The following is a 22,819-nucleotide window of genomic DNA, read 5'->3' on the forward strand; positions in this document are numbered from 1 at the left end:
CCAATGGTTCTTTATTAAACCCCTCAAAGTTCACAAGCAAGTAGTGTACATATTTATAACACATAATAAGTTAAAACCTATGCTCATTTTATATATTTCGCTGTGACGCTGTGACTATTTTCATTGGAGTAAAAGCCCCCCCACACACCCTGGTTTTTCTTGCCCCCACCGCCCTGTGTGAGGCGTTGGCAGCAGCGGTATACAGCCTACAGGTAGAGCCCCCCCCCCCCCCCCCCCCGGCAGAAACAGCATAAAAACGTCATATGCAAAACTATTGTTGTCAAAATCTAAGAGCAGATGTTATTTGAAAGTAGCGTGGCTTGGGTATGAGATTGGAGAAAGAGGCCGTATTCGGTGGACACGTTTCTTTACACGCAAGCCTGCCCCTATGCGAGTAATGTATGTATTACACTCTGTTGTTCTGAATATCTTTTTAAGGTTATATGTAATCTAAAATATATGAAATAAAACCTAACTGAATCTTGCTAAAATACAGTAAAACGTCTTAAAGGATCAGCAACGGAACATTTCATAGACAAACAATTCTTAATCATGCAAGGTGTGATTTATTTGATGCGAGAAAATATTATCTTTTTATATATGTTTTTTATGTTACTTTTCATTGTTAGATCACAAAATATAAAATATATAATAAGATAAATGTTGAAAAGCCTACATTCTATTCCCAGTTACCTCAGAGCAGTGCGTAATTACGCGCCAGTAACAGTAGACAAATGTGTGTGAGTGTGTATTTTACAAACAACCTTTTCCGTCACTTTATATGCAATATTGAACCTTACGGTGTGCTATTTCATATATACATAATTCAGAATTTGCAGAATGGGTATTTGGTGACTGAGCCTCCAGTGTGTGCCAACTTTAAGCTTCTTTACGCACATATCTCTCCAGCTTCTTGACGCAGTTTTTGTTTAATTTGGTCGATGGATCAAAACGCAGACACGCACTGCAGTTGTCACGCATGGATTAGGGTTGAAGACAGATGGTTATCTTTCCTAATGTAATGGTTTGTGTTGTTTTCATCATATATTTGACCAGTCCAAATCGTTGGATAGGCTTGGGGGCGTACCCATGACGCACGCAAACCGACGCCACGGACCAGGATATATACCGCAGCTCCGGTCGTTAGAGACACATCTTCACTGAATTGTGTTTTGGACACTTCTCTGGTACAAAGACGACGCTGAAAATGGCTCCAAATATGACTTATGAAGCTCTCCAGACTTTTTCTCCAAGGCTTACTGTGGCCAAAAGAAAAGAGGCTCTTGAGCTTAGAAAGGTAAGCGAAGTGACCGAGGTTTTTCATATTATCCTTCAAATTTCGCTGATGTCTCACACTTAATGTAATGAATGAATTTTAACTGGTATGTTTTCTTTCCAGACGATGAAACCTTTGATGGAAAAGAGAAGGCGCGCCCGTATAAACGACAGCCTGAACCATTTAAAAAACCTGATACTTCCCCTCACAGGCAGAGATGTAAGTTATTTTACACATTTCAGCAAATGCAGAAAACTGTTTTCGTATGAGCTTAAGTTTACGCAGGGTTTTAGTCTCATATGTTTAATATTGACTTATTATTTTCTACAGAAGACTCGCTACTCGAAGCTTGAGAAAGCCGACATCCTGGAAATGACTGTGAGGTTCCTCAGCGACATTCCCCCTGTTAACACTAAAGGTGAGTTGTGGTTCTGCTTGTTTAACACTTTAAATGTTAGATAAATACATGTACAATGGACCTTTACAATGTTTGACGCACGGAACTAATATTGTATTGTCTTTTCAGATTCCACAGACAACTACAGAGAGGGCTTCAAAGCCTGCCTGCAGCGCGTCTCCGCTCTGCTTCCAAAAACGAGCCTGGATCAGGACGCGTGTCAGCGCGTGAACGAGTTCATCCTGCAATCCAAACCCGCCACAGTCACCCCGACCTGCCTGAACTGCTGCGCTCAGGGTTCCAGAACTTTCCCTGAGATCCAGCAGAAACTCCTGAGCCTCAAATCCAGCTTCAGCTCCAGACTGGTGAGCCAGTCCCGGAGCAACAGCGACGCAGTGGCTCCCAGCCGCGCGCAGCCAGTCCCGCAGGCAGTCAGCGCGGCCATGTGGAGACCCTGGTAGATTTCTCAAGCAAAAGTGGCCAGCTCTTTCAAAAGCCACAGAAAAGACTGTTAAGTGTTCCACATCCAGGTTACATGTTGAGATTGCGTCATTGTAAATATGCGCAGTAAATCACCGCATTGTTATCGTTGATGAAAAGCTAGAATTCATCGTTAAATTGTATTGGTTGAGTATTATATACTTACGTTTTGCGCACGAGTCTGTTGTCCTGTATAAGTTGACACGTTTAGACAGTCGTATTTCTTTAAATCTGCATGTATGTATACGGTAAATATTTAGTCTTCTTCGCGGACTAAGTGAATAAGGGCCGTTGAAACAGCCCTGTAAGACCCAAAGGGTCATTGTGTATGAATTTGCACTATAGACTTCAGAGTCTGTGCAGATGGAATTTGTAGACATGTTATATGTCACTGTCAGTATCTCTGTTGGGATGTGATTGATTTTTGCTTTTTACAGCAAATGTTGTATATATGTTACATAAAAACAAATAAAACTACGATTTCGTGGTTAAATCTTGTTTTGTTTGTGATCATTTGAAAGGAGATTGGTCTCACATGCGGTGCGCATTTACGCATCTTTAACACAGCTAAACAGGTTTAATGATGGCCATACAATGGGAGTGTCAAAATAACATTTTAGAGTTTTCACACACAAGTATGAACTTAATGTGCTACATTAACATTACAGGGACAGAAAAACAACAACCCTAACCCTAACCCTAACAATCAACAACAAATATCACTTAGCAAAGAGAAAATGCTGTGTCCTTAGATGCAAACCCTTAAGGGCAACACAGAAAAAAAACTGGCTCCCTCCTTTTTAACAGTAGGAGCATGAAAAATAATGAGAGTCCAGGTTTTAAAAGAAAATTGGCGCTCCAAATATATTGTGATGTTTCCTTATATGGAAATACATCTCTGTTCCATTAGCAAAGGCCCGGTTGCCATCTGTCAAGCACATCTGAAGAGAATAAAACCGTTAGACAGTGAGACTCACATACTTGGGATGTATGTTGTGGTCAAACGCGCCAACTAGAGGCAACATTTAACACTGCACCTGCGTTGAATATGTCGAAGTAAACGTGGTCTCTGCCGCCCCCCTCCGACGGTCATGGATATTAAAATGGTTTCTGTACTCGTCGCACAACGCCTTTCCTATTTACCTCAATTGGCACAGAGTATTTCAACCCAGGTAAATTAATGTTTCGTAAATTTAAGTTCAGCCAGTTTGAATACACAATATACAATATACAACCTAGAAATTCAGCTACCCTTCATTCATGCTAAAAGATAGTCAGGTATGGAGCAGTTTTCCTCCAGATGAGTCATTTCTCAGAGAGCCTTTGACGGGGCAGCCGGCGAACACCAGACAGTCTGCTTCCCCGTCACATCACACAGGAATCTCGCTGCAAGACGAGAGCAAATAAACCCCGCGCTCTCCTCATCATCTTCATCATCACCATGTCGGAACCACAGCGGGCGCGCAAGGAAGCATTCAACCTACAGTTATGCAGGTAGGATGTTTAATACGAAACATTAACACAATGCGAGTCACCCTTGCGTGCTAATAACGTAATGTTGGTCGACAAGTGACGAGAACAGCGCGGCAACCGGCGTCGTTTCTCACTCGATAATGACCCAGATAATCCGCTCAGTATCCTGTTATTATACCCACCAAACCACTATCTGCATAAATACACAGCCTGCTGTCGGTGTTCCATGTGTTACTCTTGGCTAGTTTACGACAGGCCAACATGGCACGTTTCCCCTTCAGTATGTGGGCTCCCGGCAGAGGTGCAAACTGTCTATGCCAAGCATGTCGTATGTTATGACCTCAACACGAATAGCACAGGGAAGATACGCTTTACAAACTAAAAGGGACCCGTTGGAGTCGCCATGATTTACCAGGCAGTACGAGAAAGGTTTTTTTTCACAGCACAGGCGTAAATCATTTGGCTTCTGTATAGTTTGTCCGGGATGTGACGTCAAAATCGCTTGTAGCACGCTGAAACCTTTTTTATTTTCCCCAAAGATCATAACCAGTGTAAGAGAATTGAAAACACACAGCCAGCTGTGGTTTCAAAGGTTAGTACAGAGGTAATGACCTATTAAAATACCTGCAATAATTAGGTTTCATTTTCCAGCAGCATGCAGAGTTTGTTGTACATGTGCTCACCCATAGGTGGAGCCATACAGCTTTGACACAATCCAACATCTCTCACTACAATGTAATACTCACATCAGCACCTTTAATCAAGGTACATGCAGAAATAATCTCAATAAAAAACAAAACACCTTAAATATCACTATTGTTCTTACCATCAGTTACTCCACCTTGCTGGTTTAAAGTAAAAACTTTCCTAACATGGGAGTTTACTGAGCTTGTTGCCAGTGATCTGATACTGGACCAATGTTCCTCGTAAACATTTTGCATGTGTAACGTAATGTAATGCCTCTTAAATTTTAGCCTTTCCAAACACTCCCCTCCTGTGTTATTTTCTTTATGCTGCCCTTAGATTCTTATGTCATGTTACAGCATCTTACCACCTGCCACCCTATAGGATACATAGACTTCCCTTTCCAAATGGCCCGATCCTTGCTCTGTCTCAATTCGCCTTCACTCCGCCTCCCAGTAATAAAATGCCTTTAATGTACCTCTCACATCTATAATAGGTCACATCCTGTCTTTTCCTCTTCCTGGCCTGCAAACTTGAATGTTGTCTCTCAAGTCAGCCTTTCTCACTTTGCTGTCCCATTGATTTTACAATCCAGGAATATTTCAGAAATGCATTTTTGTCCATCAGATTTTTGACCTTCTCTGCAGGACCGTACAACATGTTATGGATTATATGGATTTGGTGTCATCACTTGTGTTGAACAGTGCAGACTCACTATTCAGACCTTAAATATAACTTGATTTGCTCTTACTGTAAATCTTGACTAGGTCCAGGCCACATCTGGACCAGTCTTGCCTGTAAATGGTAAATGTACCGCACTTATATAGCGCTTTTCTTGTCTTCAGACCACTCAAAGCACTTTTCCACTACTGTCACACTCACATTCACACACTGATGGCAAAGGCAAGCTGCCCAAATTGTCAAATTTCTATCTCCCCAGGTTGTACTTTGTTTTATGAAGGAGTTTCTGATTAACAGTGAAGAGTGTGAGGGAGAAATGAACTTAAAATGCATTCTACCAAATGAAAAGTTCTTGACTGCAATCCTGCTTTCTTTGTTCACTCTTGTTACTTTAAAAACATTCTGCTTAACTTTTAGTCTACACACATTGCATGACTTGAATAATGTGTGGGCTGTGCCTTTGACTAGTAATGTGGTATAAATAACTTGGTGGTTAGTTTACTCTGCTATTGTTTGCAAGTTGCTATTTTGCTTTGAATAAGAGCAGTGGTTTACTGTCTAAATATCACATGCAGAGTTTGTCCTGATAATAATTACTTTGATAGTTATACTTTCCTGTTTATGTAAGTGATAATCAATTGGTGTGTATGTGTTTGAGCAAACAAACTGTATTGGGCTTGAGGTGTGTGTTCTAAGTTTGTGTATAGCAGGTGGAAGTGTTAAATACCTGTCTTACCTGGTAATGTAAGATTGCCTGACTAAAATACAGTTTGATCCTAACTGAGTCTCAACTCAGTCTTTGTGCTCACCTGAGTTCTTTCTGTTTGGGCTTGGGATAGAAAAGATGCACAGGTAGCACCACTATTCTTCTCCCCTCAGCTAAAAGTTGTTGCTAGAAGATTTTGATTATGGTTTATGCATTTGTTATTGTTAGTACTAAGCAGTTTCAAAAGGTTGTTAGTCATGGAGCTGGTTGAATACTGTCATATGTCTCTGTTGGTGTTGACTTAAAATAAGACACATATATAGGCGACCGAAAAGTCTGCACACCATGAGTGGTCCAGATAAAATTATTGTGAAACACTGCATGTAGGAGGGGATTCAGCTGATTCAGGATTCATTTTTGAATATATTATTACTCTGCCACTTAGCTGTGGCACTTCAATCTAGGTGGGACCAATTTTTATTGGTCAACTGTTGTCAATTTATGCATCAGTGGGTGTGTTGGGATCCAGTTTGACCAGTCGTGATGTCTGAGGCGGGGTTTAAAGTAACACTGCATGACATCACTCACCACAGCAACGTGAGGGCCTAAAATCTCAGAAGATGTAAAAGTAGAGAACATTCAGGAGGAGGGTCAGAGTGTGCCTGAGCGTCAGTCAGAGCGTGAGGATGCAGTGCTTTATACCTCGGAGCAGCAGGCGAGCATATGTGGATAAGGGAGCAGTATGGGAACCGAGTCAATATCAACTCAGCAGGTAGTTCATCTCTGACAAACGCTCACACAAACTCACCATTCTGCCTAATTTACAGGATACACACACACACACACACACACACACACACACACACACAAAATTAGTGTTTTTTTTGTCAATATAAGTATACTAAAAATACAGCAAATACTGCTTTTTTAACTGTGTCAGATGAGGTGTTGCTAAATATTTTAAACAGTCTTTAATGGTTTTACTTAATTTATGAAAAAGTTGCGAATATTGTATGTCCTCAGCAGTGAATATTCAGACCATTTAATATTGTTGTAACTTTGACAAAAACATTGCGCATGACTGTTGCTCGACAATTATCAATTTCCATCTCTTGAGAAATAGAGGATTACTAATGGTGTCAAGATGTGGATCATCTACCTTTGAATTAGCACACACACACACACACACACACACACACACACACACACACACGCACACACGCACACACACACACACACACATTCTTATGAAGCTTAACCATCTGATAACCAATCAGATGTCAGTGCAACAGTACATACCTGTGTGGTTTGTGACAGGTATGTCAGAAGATTAGATTATAACTGGTACGACTAGTTTAACCAACACACTGATGATTGTAAACAGCTGATTTAAATGACAGCATGCTGCACAGTCAGTGATGATACTGTATGCAGTCATCAGATAGACGTAAAGAGGTGAGGCTTTAAAAAAACCCTGTCATACTTTCCACTTTAAAAATAGTCGAAGGACATGTTTTCATGAAACAGAGTTGGGCACCTCACTAAAAGTTCTCCCCTCAGCTCATGTGTCTCTAAGCACATCCCTGCAGATTTGGTCCGGATATTTACATAGTTAAATAGAACTTTTTTTTTTTTCTCAATCTGTCAAATATTAAAGCCTGCTTTACACAAATATTTGCGTCTAAAATAATCAATTACAAACTGCTCAGCAGTGACTTAAACTGAAAAGAAACTTTTTCACATTTCTCTGAAAGTGTCGACTGATTGTTGTGTTTTAAAAATTAGCATCAAAGAACCATCCGCTATGGCAAAGATATTTTCAACCAATTAGAATTTATCACTCTTCAAAAGTAAAAAAAAAAAAAAAGCCCAATCTAAAACAGGATACCAGGAACTGTTGTAATCATTAGATTCATTATAATGCTAACTAATCTTGTTCTACTTGCAGGATCATGGGGCCAAATGATGCCAACATAGTGGGCAACGTCCACGGAGGCATCATCCTCAAGATGATCGAGGAAGCGGGATGCATCGTGAGCACGAGACACTGCAACATACAGAATGGGGTAAGAGACTACGCACTGTTTAAGGCATTAAGAGAAAATCATGAAACGTTTGTTTACTGTTTCTTCAGCTTTACAATTATGATTGATTGATTTATTGATTCAATTTAAGAAAGCTGTCTTCAGAATGTAAAAAACCTTGACAAAGAGCAAAAGTTTACTGGTTAATTTGCAAGATATACCAGCTTTAAAGACTCATAATGGATTCTTCATGAATCTGGTTCAGTATTGCCTCACTCAGATTTGTTTTTCTGCGTTCGTTTTACTTTTCACCTGGTGAACTTTAACCGACTTCTGACTTTCTTAACTCACATCATTCGATTGTCATCTCACCTGCTACAACAATGTATTTATTATTATGTGCTACAGTTCATTGTTCAGATAAGACATTCAGACAACATGGACAACAGATACTGTTGCATGCATCCATCTGCTTCATGATGACACACTGAACTGTTGTAATGAAAGGTGAATGATACGATTTTAGAAATCTTTTAAGACATAAAAGTCCAACTGAATTTAGAAATGACTTAAAGCTTTTAAGTATCACAATATTCAGTAGAGTATATATGAATGCCATTTTTTTTAAATCACACTCTCACAATCATTTAATCAGGCAACTATATATGTAGAGCACCTTTCATACAAACCACTTTGTGGTATTTAAAGTACTTTACAGATGACTCACAAGCTGATAAACAGACATTACAACCTCCCCTTACACTAACACCACCACACAAGACTTGCTTTATTGCTTTTTAACTATTATTAAACAGTTCTCTGAGCCTCATGGTTTGGAGCAGCTGCTGGATCATAATCAGAGGAACATCTTTTTACACTGATTGTAAAAATTAAACATATTTTGTAGTTATCTATTACAGACATCATGGTGGCTTAAAACTGATCAGCGTCTCTGCGGTGTGGCACGAGAGACATTAAGGTTGTGTTGCTGAATAGGATTTCTCTCTCAGGAACCTCTGACTTTGACTTGGTCCTATTGCCCCCAGGTTTTACTTACTAGGGAAATATCTCAACTGTCTTGTTGTTTATCTTTCGGCTTTCTGAAATGTCACCTTTACTGACCCTCTTGACCAAAGGTTATGGCGTAACTTCACACTAAATCCTGGGACATGTGTAATCACTGTTAATGCAGCATATGTGCTGTTTTGGTTTATAGTGGTATATAGAGTGTGTTAGGTCTAATGATTATACTGAGTCCATACGTTTGTGTTACATTTGTGCTGATTCCTGTAGCAGTCATCAGGAGAGGGTGAAAAGAAAACAACTTAGCAAATGTTTTGAATGTATTTTAGATATTGGTATGAGTTTAAGGTGAGTTTTAGGTTTGTTTTTTCTTCTCCTCAGGACCGCTGTCTGGCAGCTCTGGTTCGGGTGGAGAAGACAGAGTTCCTGTACCCCGTGTTCATTGGCGAGGTCACCCATGTCACTGCTGAGATCACTTACACCTCGAAGCACTCACTGGAGGTGCAGGTCAAAGTCATGGCCGAGAACATCCTCACAGGTAACTTAATTTGATGTTGCCAATTGATACCTTAACAACAGGCACATACTGCATAGTAAAGTTCAGGCTTTGCATTCACTGTTTAAAAATCTGTGTTTTTCTCTTTTTGTTCAATACATTTTTACATTTACATAAATTTCACATATTTATATTTAGTGTAAAAGTCAATTATTGTCAAGAGAAAGCAATGTCATAAAATTACTTTTAAGAAAATTATTTATGTTAGCTGTTTAACCATTTTTAGAATAAAATAAATAAAAAAATGCTCATATTGAAAGTGATTCAGTTTGAATCTGATGCCTCACTTGCTCAGCAATGTTCACCTTTAGCCTCAATCTCACCCACATCCCAAAAGAATGACAGACATTCAGGTACACACACACACACACACACACACACAGGGGTCACACACAGGAAGTCTGTTTCTATGCTATAACACACACACACACACACACACACACACACACACACACACACACACAATTACAGATGCACATACACACATAGACACATCACAGGTGAACTGTAGCTCACTTATAAACTTAGCTAGTCCTAACTTAGCTTAGCTTAACTCTAGTTTAAACCTGGAACAATATCACATTCTTTTAAACCACATTTCTGTCCTCAGAAGCTCCAGTTTAAAATGCACCCATAGTTCAATTCATACTCAGCTACTGTGATGAAAACTTCTAACTGCCTATCAGTATATCAGAGGTTTAACCATCGACTGTGTTACATTTAACTTGAATCAGTCAAGTGGGTAAAGGCCCCTGAAATTCAGAACCAAGGCAGACATGAACAGCCGAGATCAGATAACAAACTTTTCTAGAGGTCAGGTCTTAGATGTATGTTCTTCATTTTATGTTTACTGATTGATTTACTGATTGAGAAATGCAAAGATCAGTTAATAGCAACCACATAATTATTAATGCAAAACCTGTTCCTGCAGATATACTTACAGTTTTTCAGTGATGTACAGTGAGTGAGTGAAACATCTGAAATGTTGAGTCACCTAGTCGTCACAGAAATAAAACAAACATTGATATATTGCAATTTTGAGTTAAACTTATTTATTTGTGTTAATATCAGGATGAAATGCTCTACAATATGAGTCAGTACGCACAGTACCATGATTCTGAAACTGAAGCAGTCAAATAAAACTCAGCCATCATTTATTTTTCTCCATGTGTGCTTTTCTACTAGGACATATCAACCTGTTCTGTGAAAACGACTTTATTGGTGTTCACAGTAGAGTAAACAGGAAAACAAAAGCATTTATTATTACTTGTCTTGATACATTCACTTCTTAATACCATATGCCCAGATAAAAATCCAGTTTTCACCAGATTTGACACTCCGCTTTACCAAACTTCATATCCTCTTAATTTTCCTTACTTCTTTGTCCTTTATTATCTGTGTGCAGAGACTGCTTTGACCCTGCAAAATGCGGCACATACCGAAAGGTCCTTATGAAAATTTAGGCAGGTTGCCAGAGTACTTAGTCTTAACTCATTGTTATGCAGAAAATTCAAATCATTGAGCAACAAATTATGCTTTATGTGACCCGTAGAAGCTAATTTCCTAAAAACTCTACTATGGAAACATTAACCTTTATTCATCATCATCACACATTATCATTAGGAGTATATGTGTGTACGTATGTAGTAGATATTTTTTATTATAGCTTAATCAATCACATTACCCACAATGCATATGTCATGTTTAAGTTGTTGTTGATTTTTTTGAGTGTCATTTGTCCAAATGCAGGATATTTCACTTTACGCTTAGTCTGGTAAGGTCGGATGGGAAAAAACCTCACAGTGATGTTCTTCTGTTTGAACAGCAGAGAGCAGCACATAATAAGTAACACAGCTCTGAAAAGCATGGGAGACGAGACGCAGCTTTCATGAGGAGCAGCATTACATGCTGTGATGGGATAGAAATTAAGAGCCATGTTGGTTTCTAGTTTTGCATTGTTTCCCACGTGATGCAGTCTACTCTGTAATTCATGTCTTTTATTGAAATATGTACGCATTTAGTGTACCCAATGTACCCAATTGAACACATGAAGTGTGTGCACACATATGTATACAGGCTTACACACGCACAAACACACACACTGCCCAGAGTCCCTTGAGTAAAGACGCAGGAAGGATCACATTGGGCTGACCTAGCGTTATCTCTGAACCTTTAAATGCCAGCGGCTACAGTGATGCACAGCCTGTCTGTATTAGACGAAAGCAATGTGCTGACCGTGTAACTGCTTGAATTCATGATGTCTACACCCATTAATACATCTATAGACATGCGCTGTATATCATTTAAATGCTGGTTGTAAAAGAGATTTTTGTTTTTATGACTTTGTATTAAGTAGCTACTGTCCAAGCTGTCCATCTTCAAGAGACAGAATAAGGGAGAGAAGGAGGGTGAGACAGACAGACACACATGAAGTTTGAGGCAGACAGATGTATCGATAGGCAAAATGACAGCACAGGGACTGAAAGAGAAAGAAAGATGGGAAGTAGGAAATAGAAAGAAGGATGAAGGAAAGGAGGTGTGAGAAACAAAATAAGTATCCCCTAGACAGCCGTTGCCCTAGCAACAGGCTTATACTGGTTGGTTGGCTGGTTGCTGGGCTGGAAGCAGGTTGACGGAGGCGGAGGCTGAGATATGAGATGACAGGTGGGGAGCTGAGTATATACATTCAGGCATCGGCATGGGCAGCCCTCTACTGAGCACGGCCTGTCAGGAAGGTCCCAAAGAGGAGAGTACAGGAAGAGAGCTGATGGAAAGGCGACCGAGCAGAGTTTTCAGGAATCCAGGAATTATTCTATATCATATATTTATAACTTTGTTTTACTACTTATGCATACATACTCACCATATACGCATTTTCTGTCAACAAGGATTGGTACATTATAGTGTCTTATGTTTTATTATCAGAAAATTATACCTTTTTTTATTTTTTATTTTTTTTCAGTGTTGTTATTGCATATTTAAACAAAAGCATATTTAAACAAAAGAAATAGAGGTAACTGTTAGGAAAGTGTAGGTTTAGTGAGGCTGTAGATGAGCAACTCCAGCTATAGGGAGTTAGTCTATGAAATACTAATTTTACAAACAAACCATTTGTCACAAATTTCAAAAGGGCAAATTGGAATAGCAATGTAGAAGATTTATTTTCCAGTACGATGTACAGTGAGCAGTTTATGTCCTTAAATCAGAAATACTGGAGGCCTCAACATTGAACAAAGAGCCAGAGGAGGCGTGGTGGTCTTTTAGGTCATAGCTACTCGAAGTAGGTCATATGTGTGTTAATGTATGCCTGTGTGCATTTGTGTTTGTATGTTTGAGGTGTCACAGCAGTTATCCATATTAACGTATGGAGATGATGTGGTTTGTGTGCATGTTTTAGTTTAGATTTGTGCAGGATGTTATTTATATAATTCATTAAGTGTGTAAAAGGAAATGTTGTGTTTGTGTTTTAAACGCATCATTTTGTGTATGTGTGTTTGTGTGGTGCACATGTATGCATGTGTAACACAGCATGTATATGCACTGTGGGTGTGTTTATCTCTGCTGTATACATGCCTGCGTGTGCATGGGTTTGTGTGTGTGTGTGTGATTTCATCAGTGTTTGGCCCTTTAAAAGGTTCCTGCGGGGCCGAGGGGGAAGAGAAGATAACGGGAGCAGACATTATTTGCTTCTGTCATGTCGGCTTAGCGTCAGGCCTCACACACTGTGGCCCAGTCAGACACGGACGCCAAGTGGATGTACCTGCACACATGCTTCAACACAACGCACGCACGTATCCAACACATACTGACACACACATGCGGCTGTGGAGGGACAATCTGCTCTCATGTAGAGTCTGATAAGCACTCGCTGACACATTCTGCATAGGAAAAGTCACACAGCATCAAACACTTCCCTTCTTTCTATATGAGTCTCATACTGAGGCAGAAGTCTAACACTTTACGTGTTCCTGATGAATGGTGATGGCTTAACTAGGAACTAAGAAGCAGGACTTTGGACGTTTGGTTTGGTCGAAGACCTGAATATAGAAATTGTCTTTATGCACCATTGTGTACATTAGAGGGTCATTTGCAGTTTTGTGATAGTAAATGTGCAGGCTCAACATTAAGAATGTGAGCATGCGTTTTTATATTTATGCATTCATATTTATTCCGTGTGTGTGTGTGTGTGTGTGTGTGTGTGTGTGTGTGTGCGTGTGTGTGCGTGTGTGTGTGTGTGTGTGTGTGTTGGGGGAGGAGGCAAGAATCCAGGTTCCACAGTCAGTCAGGCAGCATCTCGTCAGGCAGGCCTCAGTCACGGCCCCCCAGGGGAAGGCTGCCTACTGTGGGCACGAGCCGTGATGATTGTTCCCGCTGGGGGGATTGCACATGCGCACTTACATACACACATGCGCATTCACACACAGACCCACACACATTGGCAAACACAGATTTGCATATATCCATGTATGTACAAACATGCATGAAGATACATGTACCTCCCTAGAAAAGTGCACACAGTCACAATCATACACTGATCCAACGTGATTAAAATGGATCCCCCATTGGGAACTACATGTGCAAACAGACACACACACACACACACACACACACACACACACAGACACACACACACACACACACACACACACACAAACCTTCTGGCTTTTGCTCACACAGGCACAAAGATCTGCAGATGTGACATTTCCACACACATAAAAAAGACTCAACATTCATCTACGAGTACACACATGTCTGTGCAACAGCCACAAAACACACACATATACACAAAAGTCTAACAGAGGTAATAATGCTTGTATTGCATGCACACTCAGGCACATATTTGCATAAAGACAGCATACACAGATCCTGCCCCCTTAACACACACACTCACACATGCACACACACGCACGCACGCACTCACACATGCACAGAGCTGAGAGCAATGCTTTGTGAGTTGAGGCTTAAAATAATCATGACAGTTCCTGCCATGATCCTGGTGTTTCATACAACTGCACGTACTCAAAGAGTGCTGCGTGCACATAAGAATATAAAAATACTAAATTATGAACGCTTTCCATAATTTTGTTATTCTGTCATTAACATCCATAGCAGGGGAGATAAGATGTGTGATTTTTTTATGATATTAAATTGACCAAATTAGAAGTACATAATAAATAAACATGTAAAAGCAAAAACACTGTACTGACCTTTAACAGTTAAGAATGAGACTGGCTTGATTTTTGGAGCACAGAAGAATTTCCCGAGGGCACAACTGAGGTTAGTAACAGGGCAGACAACACTACAGAGAGGTCAGTTGAGTACAACTGAAAACTATGTGTTTGTTGCAGCTGTTTGTTTTACAGTTGGTTCAGAATTTAGCTTAAGAGAGACGCTTAAATATCAACCTACCTTCTCCCAAAACTCTTCTCCTGGCATGATTGAATCTCTTCCTATCAGGCTGTAACATCCCACAGTGGGACTGTAGTCTAGTTAAAAGTAATGGCGCCTTGGCTCGGCACAATGGAAAATCTGTGGTTTTGATCATGGGGATCAAGCAGTTAGAACGATCCTTGCTGTACTGTCTCTGAGCCGGGAACATGCTGTACAGAAAGGAGAAAAGAAAACAAGAGTTTTTTTCTGCCCAGAAGAAGAATGAAGGGTGGTTGGTAAGCGTCAAAGGGGAGAGCAGAGGGGTGATCGTGTAAAGTATAGCGATAAATCAAGTGAAACTGCTTGGGGTGAAAGAAAGAGATGAGGGCGACGTAGGCAGAAAGAGAGAGACTGTTGAGAAAGATTAAAAAAGGGAGGGAAGGGAACAACAAGATGTAAGATTGAATATCTCTGTGTAGTGCAGACTGCGATTCGGGGCTTCAAATTTGTTGAAGACAGAAAATGTGCATTTAGGAAATTTCAGAAATGTCATTGTATGAAATACTGATTCATGCCTGTAAATTAGATTAAAGGGGCTGGATTATACAAAAGTTGTGCTTGGAGGATCTTTCCTCCACTTAAGCACCTATGTGAATACTTAAAAAGGCTCTTTTGTAATTACAGACATAAATTCAGCTGTTAATCACACAGTTTAAACAAAGCACAACTTAATTAATGTCTTGTAATGAGCTGAAATTGAACGTTTTGGGCTCGATGCACTTACCATTACATGGATTTTATTTGTCTTTGCTCCTCCCACAGACTGTCAGACACTGTGGCTGTGGTTTCCATTGTTGCTATGCTTGCATCAGTATGTTTTATTACTGCTTTTGCTGTAGTGCTTTCAGTTTGCTGACATTACATTCTGGTAAATTCAGCCAAGTGCTGCTGTAGTTGGATTGTCTGCGTTGTTATATCCTTCTGCTCACATGCAGTTGTCTTCTGGCACGTTCTTGACCTCAGTGCACTGCTCCGCTGATACACCATCAGTTAAAAGGGAAAAAAAGTACTCTCCACTGCCAGGTGCCATTTGTCTCAGCTGTCATCATGGTGCCCTTTTACATTCATGAAGCTCCTTGTTCTGAAGCTGCTACCAGATGAACTTGAAAAGCCAAGCACAAAGTCACTGTGCAATTTGCCAGTTTAGTGAGCATTGTGCCACAGAGTGTGGAATAAATGGAGTGAGCAGATTTGGAGCTTGTGTTTAGGTTGGATGCAGCCAAAACCTTCCTATTCACTAATTCACTAATGCTAACTAAGTAAGCCAGCTGTCCCTCCTGCTTCTTCAGATCCGTCCTTTTGGACTGAATTCAGTTCTCTGTAATTCCAAAGATTCCATTTCTCTGTTCATCCATGGGCAATTAAAGCAAGATGAAATGAATTAAGATAAATATCCTAAGTAGTAATGCTGTGTGTGTTACTGTATGGCTGTGGTCAGTTTCAAGTTAGCTTTCCCTTAACACAGTACATGATGCTGCATGTAGGATGAGTACCATATAATGTTCAGATGAGGCACTTATAAGGGTGCATGCCAGTCGATGACGTGATCAAACAATGACATTGTCTTCATTTGATGCTGAGGGATTTGAAATTCAAAGGCAGTTCCCTGGTTACGTTCTGGTCAAAAAGGTCATCTGTCGAACTGGGAATGGTTCCCCGTCTCTCTCTCACTCCTCCTCCTCTTCATCCCCCCAACCTAAACACAGTTCACTCAAAAGGTCCAGCAGGAGCTAATAATAGACTGGAGTCACTCCGTCTTGGTAGAGTCAAGGATATGTAAATGTGCCTTTCTCCTCCCGGCAACTTCCTGGTTGCTGGCAAGGGCGGGAGCCAATGTGAGGAGGAGGAGAGAAGCATGGTCGGCATGGTAACGCGACCTGGCTGTATGCACAGTTTTAACTCGGGTGTAAAATGCAAATGTAACCTGCCATAGGCCGCTGCTCCCACTCCTTTCACTTAACTTCACATTTTCTTATGTAAAGTCTCCAGCTGGTTAATTGTGGAAAAACAGAGCAGTAATGTCACAATTCTACATTTGAATCAAGATTATTGTATTGATGAGCTGTCTCTTTAATGTCCATGTAGATATTATTCACATTTATACAACTTTAAGATTCTACTTGTTGGGTACAAGTAAGGAAAGTAAAACTATGGGCAAAGCAACAGTTAAAGTCAACATTTTTTATCAAAAACAAAATCCCGGAATCCAATCTGATTACAACCATTAAATGATTCCAAATATAAGCGTCATCAAACCTAATGAGAAGGATTAAACCAGAGTTCATCAGATGGAGCAGCCGTAAGTAAAAGCTCTCAACACTTAAGACAGTGATTTCATTTTAACCTGCTGGCCCTGTGCTGTCTCTAATCTGTGTGCCTCCCTTGTGTGCCATAACAACACAACCTCAAAATAACCCCCGTCTCTCTCTTCGCAAATTAAGTGAAAAGTGTAGGCAGCATAGAACAGATATCACTATGGCAACCTCTCCGCCTGATTGCTATGAGACGTTGAGAAGTTTTATGGTTCTTAACTTTCTGTAGGAACGAAGAGCTGATGCTGAATGCCTCCAACCAACGAAGCCTTTCATGTACTATATGGGGGATATGGAAGCACTCGAGCACATATCTATTCACAGGACGACGCATACAGTACATGTACTTCTCTTTGATGACAGAGATTTTTTTAGGGATTTAAAAGAGAAGGAGATCTAATGGATTCTTATTTCCAAGGTTTTTCAAACATATACACACAAGACAAAGAACTGTTTTTCATATCTCAATACTTTATATATTTTTAATGGCCTTATAAAACTATTGAAGCACTAAGTGTGACACTAAAAGTGTCACTTTGCAGCTACTATTTAGCTTTAAAATGAGCCATTACGATTTTCCAGGATTTCAGCAGTTGTAGTATGATTGTCAGGACAAATGAGGTTTAGCTAAAGAGCAAAACAAAAGTAAGAAACTCAAAGTTATCATAGTTTCCGTTGATATAAAGCTATTATCATCAGCATTATTAAAAGACATATATTGTTATTTTTTGAAGAATTGAAAAAAAATGTTACAGTGTTACAATTTCATTTAGCAGATGCCTTCTTCTTGCAACACAAGCAAGGATCAAGCCAAAGAGGAAAGAAATGACCACTCTCACAGCTATTATGAAAGACAACACCTCAGTTACAAACATGACATGCTTTTGTATCATCGTTTAGAAAAAGCACCACAAGGTTAATGTTTGTACAGAGAATGTAATGAGTGAGTTGACACGTCTTTCAATCCTGTTTATAATCACAATTTACAGTAACAAGACAGAAAGTTCAGGATTTGGAGATTATGCGAAACCTTACGTTAACTGAAGGACGGACTTTGTCGAATGTGTTGTCCTGAGTAGACATGAATGATTGTCTTTGAACAAAGAAGCTCATTTATTTTCTGCTCCTTTGTTTGCAGAAGAAAGACTTGTCTTTAGGCAGCGCTACTGGATTTGTTAAAAAATGATTGGCTTTTATTAGGCTGTTAATAAAAGTGTCTGTCTGACAATAGCTATTACAAAATTGTTTGCTACATTGTTGTTTTATTTTAAAGACTTGTCAAAACTTCTTGATTATTGGTTTACTGTCAAATAAGAATGAGAGATGTCTCCTCATTACAAAAACTCAACCTTTCTCTGTACCTGCAGGTGCTAAGAAGCTGGCCAACAAGGCAGCGCTGTGGTACGTCCCCTGCTCTCTGCAGAATGTCGAGAGGATCATGGAGGTTCCTCCCATCAAGGTACATTATAAAACTTAGTTACTGTGACATTCATAGACTGCAGTTTGGCATTTTACCTGTCAGCTTCTCTCTGTGAGAAGGGCCATCTGGTCAATGTGAAAATAGTGACATTTAACAGTGGGAAAATCTAATTTCACATTATTTAGCATGTGTTCATAATGATAACGTTCTGCCTTTAGTATGCCAGTGAAGAGCACGAGGAGGAGGGCAGAAAGCGCTATGAGGCTCAGAAGTTGGAGAGGCTGGAGACCAAAGCGAGGATTGAAGAGGTGCTGCCCCCTCCATCCAGCCCAGGTAACATCCAAAGGCCTCAAATCACTTCCTCACGTGCAGTTCCAGCAGGAATCTGATTTGTAGATAATATTCGTGCACCCACTTGGGTTGATGAAGTATAAAGGTCCTTTTTTCTGATGTGATGATGCTAACATTGTCATCAAAAGTGTCTTTATGGCTTAACCTGCAAATATATCAGTATTAATATGTTCAATCAATGAGCATGAATTGAAGTTGAGGAGCTGTAGTAACAAGAGAACATCCAGGTAACATAATACACATAATAATACAGGACACCAGTATGTTTTTCCATTGCTGTAACTTTTACAACACAGTGATGTGAAAATTCAATGCAAAATGAAGACAAATACAGATATTCTCTTTAGAGTAAGACATTTTAATGGCGCTAAGAACAGTTAAAGATGTCTGAACATTCAGATAATTTTGATTTTTCTGTTGTTATACCATGAAATGATTAACACCATATACTGGACATACCAAAGAGAACTCAAGATTTTGTTTTATAACAGTCAATTTCAGGAGCGTTATATTATGATGACAATAACATTGATAACTAATTCTTTAATTTTGTTATGCTCACCTAACCCCAGAGGATCCACCGAAAGGTATGTTAGCTTCCTCAGCAGGCTGCATGTCCGTACTGTGTCTATTGTATGGCAGCGTACTGAACAGTAACATGTAGTTTTTGTTGATGTTGTCTCACTTGAGCAAAATACACTTGCAGATTCTAGAGTGCAACATTTTTTTCACAATTCTTCGTTTGTGTTTTTTTTGTTTGTGTGTTTGCACATTTGTCCATTTGCAATGCAGAACGACACACAGTTGGCTTCAGTCAGTCCAGTCTGATCCATTTGGTGGGCCCCTCTGACTGCACACTACACGACTATGTTCAAGGAGGTGAGTCTACCCATTCTTTTTACATTTCCAGTTTAAAGGCTGAGCAGGTTATTAGACAGTTTCTGTCTTCATGCCAGAATGTTCAGAGTCAGTTCTAGAGTCCATCTGTAACCCATTGCCAAAAAAAGTTTAATGGGCGGTTTAGCAATTCTTAAAAATGGATGAAATGACTAGAGAGTGGTTGCTGACAGTGTCACTGGCACTTTAATATTACATTTTCTACCATGTGTTTGAGTTTCGTTGCTCTCACTTTTCTTTCTAATTTTCCAGTTAGACAGTTGGCAGCTGTTCACGATAAACGTGCTCAGAAAAGCTGAGTGTAAAGTTTCAGCCCAGTGTGAAAAGCAGAGAGCTGAGGTAAAGACTGGTGAAGAAAGTCAAACATCTGGCAGAAATTCTCAGCTTCCTGTTTTTCCAAAGGTGTCTAAGGTTAAAAAAAAAGAACTACTGAATGTGGTGGACCAACATGACTCTAACCGGGTGGTCATGTTAATCTGTGCCTGTTTGAAGCGAAAAAAGCCATGATTTGCAAACAGGTTGGCACGATAAAGCAGTGTTATCTCGAAGCTGTGTTTCTGTGAGTTTTCCTTCCTGCTGGTGCTCAAGAATGAACCAGGTGTTTGTCTAACTGAATTATTTCCTAAAATGCAGAGAGTAATGTTTGGAAACATTAATGCTAACTTTAAATGCTATTTCCCACGAGTGTTTCGTGGTAAAGGCCACTGCTCTGACTTATAAACCTCTCTTCTCTCTGTTACACTACAGACTGATTACATACATACGTCCAGTTGCTGATTTCTTTGTCATTCTCACACATGTGAAACAAAGAGCTACTATACAGCATCAGGCTGTTTAGTATTCAAGGCAGGGAATGTCCTGACCATACACAGCATGAGTACAGTATGGAAATCCTGTAGGGAGAGGATGAAACAGCCAACATACCTACAGCAGAGAACATATAGAAAGGAGTAAAAAGAAACAAAGGATTGGACAGAGGGAGTAGAAGAAAAGCTACACACATGAAGGTTTAGGTGAGGAAAGAACAGTTACCAGGTGTAAAGAAAAATCTGCAAACAGTGATCAAGCATTTCATAATTTTACTGTCTACATTTTTCCATCTTTTCTATCGTCAGGGTTTGCTTATGATTCCTGACAATGTACCTCCCAGCCACAGCCTTTGGCATTAACCCCAGGCTGTATGTTTGTACAGTGTGTCCTGTGACAACACAGAGAGGCAGAGAAAAAAAAATACTGCAGAATTTAATCTAAAGTGAAACGTTCTTGAGAAAGAATTGTATGGCTTTTAGTAGTTACATTCGCCCCTAAATTTAATGGATGAGGGATGTAGGAATAAAAAAAAAGCTTGGTTCAATAATGTCTCAAAGTTTTTTGAAGTGAGTGTGATTACTCGAGGTTGTGGAGAGTTATTGTCCTGAATTTATCAGTGTGTGTGTGGGCACTGTTTCGTTGCTGGAATAAGTGCTTGGGTTGTTGTAGTTTTGTGTTTCTTTGACATTGACAGAACTGCGCTGTTAAGAGCATTTCGTAATGGTGAAGAACCACAAAGTGTATGTAAGAAATGGACAGAGCAACTTTAGTGTCACTCATTGGTGTTTGGATCACCATCCTAAGCCCCTTTCCCACTGGTCCAAATACCCACTAACACCGGGCTTTTTACCTTAGTGGGAAAGGCTAGGCCAAATGACTGCAGTAGACCCAGGTAATTATGGCCTCGGCTCCGATCATTAATGATAGGAACCATAACCTGGGTCAACAAGCTAATCTCCGCCACCTTACCAGAGTGATGCCATGAAGTTCCGCCTGCTGTCGCGTAAATACAGAAGAACGTACGTTGTTTTGTGCAAGCTACATCAACAATGGCAAGACAGCAAGGTGAGAGAGCTTCTTCTGATCCGAGGGCAGGAAGAAATAAGGTGACAGGTTTCCAGCGCGTTTGTGACGGCAGATGGTGATGTAGCAGAAAAGTAATCGAAAGGAGTATAATCCACTGGCAATGGGAAAAGAGACAATCGGCATTTATTAGCTGGTCGTCCCAGGTCTGAAAAACCCGCGCAAATGCACTAATTTTGGTGGGAAAGGGGTGTTACTTTTTTTAACCCGGAAGCAATCATGTTGGAAAGAGGGTTCGCCTGGAGAGGAGTGAGGGCTTAGCAAACGCTAAGTTATACAGTCTATGTTGAAAGCTGAAACATTAGCTGGCTTATTAGATTGTTTCCCACAGAAAAAGATTTTAGTTGAGAAGCTGACCAGAGTTTCATGCACAGGCTGCCAATAATTCATCAAGGTATGAGAAACGTTGAAAGAGCAAAAAAGCAAGGTGAGCAGACGCAGACACTGCTCCCTGCAAAACTGTGTTTGTTATCAGGCTGTTTACATGTTTATTTATGCTGTGCAGGCGGTCATTGTGACATGGGTCTCTAAAGGGATTGACTTGCTTTTAGCAAGGATTCAGCCTCACCTGGTCGTTCCAGGAGCTGCAGTTTTTGGCACTTCATTTTTCAGTCCAGGAGGTTGCTGCTGACAAGGACAAAGCAGGAAAAATAGACAACGATAACAACAAATGGAAAGACAAGGTCTTTGTAACAGGACATTTATAGTGCTGATGCCATTTCCAACTGTGTGCTATGATGACAAATAAGCCGACTCAGACACTTAAATGTTCATTCTGTGACTCATCTTTTGACCTTATTGGATTTCTGACTGGGACTATTCCATCATGTTTACGCAGAGAAACCATTTTCTTTATTTGGGTAGTGCTAACATAAAAGGCACTCAAAGACTTGATTGCAAAAAGATGAAGATATTACTTCTGCTCACATTCACAAAAGTATGCCCATCAGAATCCCTAATAAATATATTCACTTTTTAGAGGGTTTTTAGAAAGTTAGAAGCTTCTGTTCTCTTTTATGTTTTCTCTTCTTTGGCTCTTTGCCCCCACTCGATGTATTCCTGATTCCTCAAAACAAAGTTTTGGAGGTTAAAAATGACAAAGCACGGTGCAAACAGTTCAGAAAGCAGCAAACTATGATTAAAGGCAACATAGAAAATTAGTTCAATGATGGCTTAGCCACCCGTAATGAAAAACCTAATTATCTGATGTCCTTAG

At 40.0% G+C, this 22,819-nt stretch overlaps 2 protein-coding genes across 4 annotated transcripts in view; both read left to right on the plus strand.

The window, feature by feature from the left end:
* The first annotated feature begins 1,207 nt into the window (after positions 1-1,207).
* On the plus strand, positions 1,208-2,134 carry LOC138590286 (transcription factor HES-2-like). The gene is made up of 4 exons (XM_069660897.1): positions 1,208-1,297; positions 1,400-1,495; positions 1,607-1,694; positions 1,803-2,134. Exons 1-4 carry the CDS (start codon positions 1,208-1,210, stop codon positions 2,132-2,134), a joined length of 606 nt encoding a protein of 201 aa, XP_069516998.1.
* Positions 2,135-3,494: 1,360 nt separating this feature from the next.
* The window catches only part of acot7 (acyl-CoA thioesterase 7), a 52,607-nt gene continuing 33,282 nt past the window's right edge, over positions 3,495-22,819 (plus strand). The window contains exons 1-7 of one of the 3 annotated variants that reach the window (XM_069660065.1): positions 6,328-6,469; positions 7,646-7,763; positions 9,126-9,282; positions 18,410-18,501; positions 18,681-18,795; positions 19,386-19,400; positions 19,606-19,692. In XM_069660065.1, the coding sequence (XP_069516166.1) occupies positions 6,384-6,469; positions 7,646-7,763; positions 9,126-9,282; positions 18,410-18,501; positions 18,681-18,795; positions 19,386-19,400; positions 19,606-19,692 (670 nt within the window). In that variant the 5' untranslated portion in view covers positions 6,328-6,383. Of the gene's footprint in view, positions 3,648-6,327; positions 6,470-7,645; positions 7,764-9,125; positions 9,283-18,409; positions 18,502-18,680; positions 18,796-19,385; positions 19,401-19,605; positions 19,693-22,819 lie in introns of those variants that run through there. The other 2 variants (XM_069660067.1, XM_069660066.1) reach the window with 2 other exon arrangements.

The sequence above is a fragment of the Semicossyphus pulcher genome, unplaced genomic scaffold (genome assembly GCF_022749685.1).
Source record: "Semicossyphus pulcher isolate SPU_LCO1_2020_fin unplaced genomic scaffold, fSemPul1.0.p SCAF_13, whole genome shotgun sequence".
Classification (NCBI taxonomy): Eukaryota; Metazoa; Chordata; class Actinopteri; order Labriformes; family Labridae; genus Semicossyphus; species Semicossyphus pulcher.

Bases quoted from the DNA above. Each gene is read 5' to 3' on its own strand.
- LOC138590286 (XM_069660897.1), top strand. From the start codon at position 1,208: ATGGCTCCAAATATGACTTATGAAGCTCTCCAGACTTTTTCTCCAAGG. The intron at 1,496-1,606 runs GTAAGTTATTTT...TATTTTCTACAG, and splicing joins TTCCCCTCACAGGCAGAGAT to AAGACTCGCTACTCGAAGCT. The intron at 1,695-1,802 runs GTGAGTTGTGGT...TTGTCTTTTCAG, and splicing joins TCCCCCTGTTAACACTAAAG to ATTCCACAGACAACTACAGA.